The 7500-nt window shown below is 39.7% G+C and overlaps 2 protein-coding genes and 1 long non-coding RNA gene across 4 annotated transcripts in view; 2 read left to right on the top strand and 1 right to left on the bottom strand.

The window, feature by feature from the left end:
• LOC110047332 (uncharacterized) overlaps nt 1-3968 on the bottom strand; it is a 4161-nt gene extending 193 nt beyond the window's left edge. The window contains exons 1-3 of one of the 2 annotated variants that reach the window (XM_089271486.1): nt 3463-3953; nt 2993-3244; nt 1-2485 (exon numbers count right to left, since the gene is read on the bottom strand). The exon at nt 1-2485 is cut by the window's left edge and continues 193 nt beyond it. In XM_089271486.1, coding sequence (XP_089127612.1) covers nt 2401-2485; nt 2993-3244; nt 3463-3839 — 714 coding nt within the window. In that variant the 5' untranslated portion in view covers nt 3840-3953 and the 3' untranslated portion in view covers nt 1-2400. Of the gene's footprint in view, nt 2486-2988; nt 3245-3462 lie in introns of those variants that run through there. The other variant, XM_020753077.2, reaches the window with a different exon arrangement.
• LOC110056014 (uncharacterized) lies at nt 788-1514 on the top strand. Its single transcript, XM_089272360.1, has 3 exons — nt 788-798; nt 1062-1210; nt 1309-1514. Exons 1-3 carry the CDS (start codon nt 788-790, stop codon nt 1512-1514), a joined length of 366 nt encoding a protein of 121 aa, XP_089128486.1.
• A 3165-nt stretch (nt 3969-7133) lies between the features above and the next one.
• The window catches only part of LOC149105472 (uncharacterized), a 487-nt gene continuing 120 nt past the window's right edge, over nt 7134-7500 (top strand). Inside the window, exon 1 of the long non-coding RNA XR_016210108.1 lies at nt 7134-7496. This is a non-coding gene — a long non-coding RNA (uncharacterized LOC149105472). The remainder of the gene's footprint in view (nt 7497-7500) is intronic.

The raw sequence follows: 7500 nt of genomic DNA, 5'->3' as shown, positions 1-7500 counted from the left end.
TATAGCTGGGAACTGGAATGATAATCAAGTCATTCATTTCTGACCGCCACCAGACAATTGCAAAGTGGATGAGAAAGGAATGTCCCAAGAGATGCAGAGAACTACGAAAGCCAGTCATTGACCACTTCTTTGACCTATGGCACATTGGCAAAAGTAAATAATGAAATTATGCATTTTTCATTAAGGTTGAGTAATAATATCATTTTTATTAGTGATTGCAATTTTTTCCCTTTGTACATTGATTTTCACAATGCTTTTCTCTTTTTCATGCCAGAAATTCAAAAGGTCTTAACAAAGCTAAGTAAGGAAAAGGGCTGCGAGGTTATTGCAAGGTGGAAGCAGACTTGCGTGAGGCATTTCTATTGGTCAGTAACCTCTACAACACCAAAGCTTGGAGATGTGATACTAGCTAAATTCAAGGCCTTCCTGTATCACATCATAAACCAACACCAAGATTTGCCAAACCAGCTCTTTAATAAGTGTGCTCACGGTCTAATTATTACGCCGTTTTTTTTTTTTTGACAAAAGGTATTTGTATTTTCTATTCTGGCTCATATAGCATTTCAGCATAGATACAATGTATGAAGTCAATACTCACCAAATGTCTGAAAATACTATTTTTCTCATGGGCCATTGCCTACGAGAAGTTGGTTGAAGCCCTTACTCAGAACTCGCTATTGAAGGGTATCAAGCAAGCATCCCCTGTGGCACAGACCAGCTGCTTAGAGGGATACCACTCTGTTGTAAACCAGTTTGCCCCGAAGATGCTGGCCTACTCCTACTTGGGATGTTGTGCCGGTGAGTGACAGCTAGTGCAGCTCAGACAGTACAGTTTATAAAAAGATACTCTTTTCTTTCTTTACTTTTACACATTTCACTTGATTTTCTCATGTAGATTATATATTAATTATCACTCCTGGAAAATTATGGGAAAATTAACTAGCTCCAATGATGGCTATCATATTTGCAAAGCAAGAGAAATGCTTTGCACATTATACAAAAAAGTATTATTTCCTGCAATCCAAAATAAATGACCTTTTTTTTATTATTTTTAATTGTAGTACTATTTTAGCAGCCATCCACTTTAACTATAACCTGAAGAGGGAGACGAAAGTTGACGCTCATGCAAATCCAAGGCTGAAGGTGACCTACCCTAAATACAAACAGGGAGAGGCGACAGTCCGAGAAGTAATAGTGGTCCAAAACTATGGTAAAGGATTCCGAAATAAAATAAATTGCATCGGGAATGCCATATCTGATATTTTAAACTCTTAATTGCACTTTTACCTCATTTTCTGTTTTTGTCAGACTATGTTGCTGAACTGTATGAAACATTGACCACAACACCAAGGGAAGTGCTAAAAGGCATAAGAAAGGAACTGGCAGAAGAGGAACCAGAGGCTCTGCACACCATGCTGCTAGAAAAGGAGGACAAAGAAACAGCAAAAAACAAATACAAACAAAGAAAAGCAAAGGAAACAGTTTTATGCCCTCCAACCTGTTCTGGTATTTGAAAATTTGATTTTGCAAATAAGCATGCAAATAGGAAAACCTCCAACATCCCCCTCTTCCCACCCAAAGCATGATCACCCGAACGTACTGTGTTATAAACTTTGAGTTGGAATAACACATTTGAAGTGAAATCGTTATTTTACGAGGGTGATGCTAAATAGCTAACAAGGGCCTAACAAACCCGTGGCCCTCCCAATTATAATATCATAATAAAACTATGCAATGGTATAAAAAATTATCTTGTTAAAAATAACTGTTTAAATAATCTAATTGAAAGGTCTTAGTGCTCAGCAGCAACTTGACCTTAATGTCTGAATGATGTGTTCACCAGGCATTTCATTGGCCAAATTTCAAAAAAAAAAAACAAACAAACGCATCAACAGTAAGATGTTTTAAGTGAGTAATCTTAACCATATGTATTGCTGCAACTGCTCCATTTTACCATGTATGGATGCACTGAATCTCCATTACATGATGAGTTCCTTAGTGGGGTGTGCTTTCCTTTTAAACAGGTGCAGAGCTTCAAGCTTTGACAAAACAGACCACAGTTGCTGGCAGAAGGAGGACCCCTATGTGCAGAAAGTGTGGCAATCCAAGGAGAGGACACAAAAAGGGCCAATGCAGCAGTACAAGTGCAACATAGTGCTTTATTTTACTCCCAGTCAGTTATAAGGTGTAGTCAATAAATGTCCCATCTTCCTACCAATTTACCTATCTGTACCTTACCTGCCTGCCTACCTACCTACCTACCTAAGTACCCACCCACCTATCTACCTTCTTACTCATCTTCATAAAAGTTAATTTTCTTATAAATTAATCCTCTTCCTCATATCCCTGATAGCCCTCAGTTTCAGTTGGAAATGTTTTTCGAATACTGTTGTATACACATCAGGGAAGTGGAACACGATTTGATGCCCCAACATATTCCCACACAAGTCGAAGGAATTGCCTGTAGGCAACAGACCGGAGGAATCTGTGGAACTAGAAGCCAAGAATTGGAAGTGGGAACATGCAAATGGAATAAATCAACACAAACTTTGATATTATATGGTTAAAGTATTACCGTTTATGCAGGTTTTAATATGTTAATGAATGTTTATTCATGTTTTTTTATGCATGTTTACTTGATCAACAGCAGAACGAATTTCAAAACAATGCTAACTGTAGTATCTTCAAGGACAAAGTACATGTATATACAGTGGAATCCCGATTTCTCGAACCTATTAGGCCAGGAAAACGAAAATAATTGTGCGAGAAATCAGGGATTAAAGACCGAGGGATGTGAAACGATTTTTGGCTCAAGTTATCGGGAGTTTCAATCAAAGGTTTGAGAAATCGGGATTCCACTGTACTATATAAATTGTTATGATGATAGTGTAGGAAGTACTGGATTAACTAACAGCTTCAGTGTGAATCTTAGATAAGAAGGTTTGACGCTACAGATAATTAACTTTTAATATTAGTTTGAGACAGAACTTACTCGTGCTCAGCAGTGTCGCCCTGAGCCAACATGGTCGTGTAGGACTTCTTATTCTTGGTTTTAAGGCGTATGCCCGCAGTGTGTAGCACCCAGCGATTCAAACAAACATCAGAGAAGCCGGGATGCGAAGTAATGCAGTCGCCTTCCCTCTCTAACTCCTCCATCCTTTCAACACATCTGATCACTTCCATGCAGCATCTACACTCCTCGTGCTTCACCACAAACTCTAGCGAACAATTTGAACATTTGCACCTAAAACAGAGGCAGGAAAAATTTAGAGTGATGGTTCGAAAAAGATCCGTTTATACCGCTTGAATATATACAGCCATGTGCAGCCCAAGCGTTATGAGCAAATTAATTTCTGCATAAAATCACCGAGTAAGCACTTTCTTCTATAAAATTAAATGAACGGTACATGAGTAAGATTTCGGTCTATCAGCGTCAAAAATTTAACAAATAGTAATACAGACCAACTTTCTACCCCCTCTTCCCCGGAAAACCTGCTCCAAAGAATCTCCTCTTCCTCTTCTTCCCGGGCAACTTGCTCGACATAAGCGGCTGCTTCTTGTTCGTTTGCCATCGGCTTCAAGTTTTCATCGTACGGCAAAAAGTCATCAATTGTTGAATGGAAGCTATCCTCGGAGGCTTCGGAAGACTGTTCCTCAGTACTTTCAAAGGAATGATCCGAAATTTCGTCTCTGGAGACACAAGCCATTTCACAAAAACACCACAAAACAGACAACAACAGCGATACAAAAGCAGCTAAGACAGCGACCGATTGATTCCAAATGAACGTGAAGCCTTTGACGTCACAACCAACGAGTCCGCTGGAAAATTGCATGCTCATCTGGAACGAGTTTTCGTAATGGCGGACGCCTTTAAGGCGACTTTTAGAGCCGAAAATTTTGAGGATAGAAGGTTTGATGTTCGTGTTTTTTGGCAAATATAGTTACTACTTAACATAAATAGATATTCTATGAGGAAACATGCGCGAAAGAAAAGTATTGATTTTCGTCTCAGGGGCACTTTAAAGAAATTTACCAATGAGCATTTCACCAAACCGAATGAATTAAACAAACAAAAAGGAGGAAATCTCCATAAAGAGAATGAAAATCACTGCGTGCGAGTGTCAAATAGCAAATCCTGTTGGCGATGAATGGACAGCCCAAGCGACTTTCTCGAAACTACCTGAGACGAAAAGGCGGGAAATGTGGTGAAAAGTCCTTTTATACGTTTTGATTTGCATAAAAGGTTTAACGGCACAGATGTTTTCAGTTTTACATTCTCAGCCGTTTTTTCGTGTGGCTGAGCTTTCGTTTCCTTTGTGCTGGTTTGACTGTTTATTCCTCTGCCTTTCATTCGGTTTTAGGGAGTTTAAGCAGACCACAACGGCAATGGCAACGAGTACAATGGCTGTGTTCGTGCGTTCTAATTCTTTGTTTATTCTTTGCCATTCTCTACGAAACAAAATCGTGAAATTACCACATTCTGAGTATTCTAGCGGACGTAAATTACGAGGGCCAATTTTTCTTTTTTTTTTCTTTTTTTTTTTTTTTAGTTTTGACGCTGTCTTACAAATTCAGTTTGGGATAGATCTGACAGTGATAGACAAACTGAATGAATCTACATTCTTGCAAGATTCGTAGGTTGAATATAAAGTCGCTTTTTAATCGACATTGTCCCTGGTGTTGCTGTCGTCGTTGCTTAAACTCCCTTTTCTTGTTTGGGTGGGGATCGTCTGTGTGCAATTTCGAACATGTGTCGTTCATTCATTTTTAATCGCTTGGTAGGGGTCGTCTGTCACTTATCAAAACCGGTATTAAAACATAGCCAGCGCCGAAGCTCCTTGTTTCTTTGTCTTCTTTGATATTGAAATATCATAGACATCCCCACAGCCTGGAAGTTTTCCTTCGCCTTGCAAACAAAACATAAGCAAATCTTCCACGAAAATATCCATAAAACGCGCGAGTAACATCTGCGGAAGAACTGGGCACCATGCAACCTGCATGTTTGTCTATCACTGTACCATGAGCACCAGTGATAGATAAACTGAATGAATCTAAATTCTTGCGAGATTTCTAAGTCGAATGTACAGTCGCTTATCAATTAATGATGTCCCTGACGTTGCTGTCGTAGTTGCTTAAACTCCCTTTTTGTTGTTTGGGCTGGCAGCGTCTGTCTGCAATTTCTACCATTTGCCGTTCATTCGGGGTTTAGCAGGGACATCTGTCACTTATTTAAAAACCTCGAAACGTATTAAGGTTACCGTATACCTTCAGAAGTGTCTCGTTTCCAACGAGTTAGCGCGTCCGGTTTAAACTGTACATACCTAAACCTCTTCATCAAATTAACGCTTATAGAGCTGGCTATCGTGGACTATACCAGGAATTTAGAAATATAAGAATTGCCGAATTTTTCACGAAAACTAAATGCGATCGGCCGAATCAGCTTTTAAAAGCTACAAGTCAAAGCGAATTTTGCTTTTCGCCACTTTAATTTGTTCCTCAGTTTCCGGGCCCAAAGCCTTAAAAAAAACGTGTCTCCCTTTTGCCATATTCAATTGCTGTGAAAATCGAAATAGATAAAACAAATGTAGAGTAATCGTGCAAAAAATACTCTCTAAGGAAAAAGGTTTCCAAATAAGCAATTCTCAGACAAATCATCTTTTTGTTGTTTATATGTTAAACTAGCTACCGTCTAGATTTTAGGGCAATCTGACAAATTCCCTTTGAGTTATAGCTTTTTAAAGTGTTTTATTTAGGCGAAAAAATTGATTCGAGAAAACAGCGCTAAGAGAAATCTCTTGCCTCGCGAGCAAACTCCGCTCAAAAACTGCGTTAACACTGCGTTCTCAGATAACTGAGCCAATCAGAGCTTGGAAAGTTTACTCCTGTTTGGAATTGTGCTCAAAGCGGGGAGAAGACGAAGAAGGATACGAACGCTAGAAATAATAATAATAAAAAACCCAAAACAAACCAAAGCGCGACAGAGAGACTGTGTAAGGATGATATTCAATGAGTCGGACGACCCGTCGGTATCGGACTCACCAGAAGAGTCATCGTCAACATCACAGTCAGTTGCTGTCAAGTTCCCAAATCTTTAATACAAAACCTTTCTCCTCTATTGACTTAATGCCCACGTGACCGGATAGCTATAGCTTCATCCTACTCGGAGTCAGAATCTTCAGACCACTTCAGATAGTACGATCTTTTATCTGACGTTGCCCAGGCCAACTTTCGCTTCTTCGCTCATTGATGGGTTTGTATTTGTTCTTCGCTTTTTTCGCTTTTTGGAACTGGTCTACGGACATCTCCGTGGTCCTTGTTTACTTATAACTTAAGAGAATTACACTTAATAGGAAAAAGGCTTGGTAGCCAGAACAACAATGTTGATCAACTGAGTAGTCGGTTGGACTACTAGCCACTGTTTAAAGAGGGATCCTGCGCGTGCTTGCAGACCTGACTCACGTACTCGAGAGATCGGCGGAAATCAAACCTAAAAACAGAAATTAAATGAGACCATTTTCTTTTTTAATCAAGTGCAACCTAAAGGATACTTTAATAGTTAATGTGGTGACGTTTCGTCGTCAACACCCTAAGTGAGGCCAGAATCCATGATTTGTATCCGAGACGACGAGCATCCCTGACCTTTTCATATAGGAGACCCCGCCCCGGGGGTTTCGAACATCCGCCATCTAAGGCCGTTTTACAGTGGCTTGTACCGTTTGAATGACTGCATGAATGAATGCTTTATTTAACGTGGACATACGCTCAGATTGAGGGCTAAGTTTAAGGTAGCATCCCACCCCAAATGACCGCTTTGCGTTAGCAACGTTTTAAGGGAGACGATAAATTACAAACCTGACAAGCTATATATTTTCTGAAAGCTTAATAAATGGTAATTACCATACCATATTTATTGAAAGAAAAAAGATAAATACCTTGAAAGTATAGCGATCGTTTTGCAAAAGTACATGGCTTGCAATATTCAGTTCCTGTGCAGTCGGAAGTGATCTAGAGGAGGCAAACATTGCGCCGAGTTCTTAACACCTTTGTCTCAAAAACCGTGTCGGCGAATTTTGTCATCTTGCATGGTTTGTTTTTACACCCGGATAAACTTCGAGGTTCGAAAAAATATCCCTCCTGTTCGTTCATTTGTTTATAACTCTATAACGAACAAGAAACACCAAAAACGCCAACATGGTTTTCGAGCCACATTATATAGGAACATTCTCGCCAAATTTGAGCTAAAACGGTTGTAAACTCGATGCACGCGAACTTAAAACGTGCGCTCAATTTCTTGAAAATATAGTTTCGAGAAAAAGAGCGAAACAGTTTCAGAGACGTTCTTCCGGTTGAATGAGATTAAAACAAAAGGGCGTGAAAGTAATTACCTGCGGTTTTCAAGCCAACGGCTCAACTTACTCCATAACAATAGCGCTCAAATGCTGACCAGACAAGGTGCCAGTCTACCAGGTGTCGTTGTTGGGTCGCTCGCTCCGAAGGTAA

Source organism: Orbicella faveolata, unplaced genomic scaffold, assembly GCF_042242905.1.
Source record: "Orbicella faveolata isolate gen_17 unplaced genomic scaffold, um_ofav_v1 contig_34, whole genome shotgun sequence".
Taxonomy (NCBI): domain Eukaryota; kingdom Metazoa; phylum Cnidaria; class Anthozoa; order Scleractinia; family Merulinidae; genus Orbicella; species Orbicella faveolata.
Note: the sequence above shows the minus strand (reverse complement) of the source record. Positions and strands in the feature narration are given on the sequence as shown.

Coding starts and splice junctions, on each gene's coding strand:
- LOC110056014 (XM_089272360.1), top strand. Junction 1,211..1,308: donor AATAGTGGTCCAAAACTATG/GTAAAGGATTCC, acceptor TGTTTTTGTCAG/ACTATGTTGCTGAACTGTAT.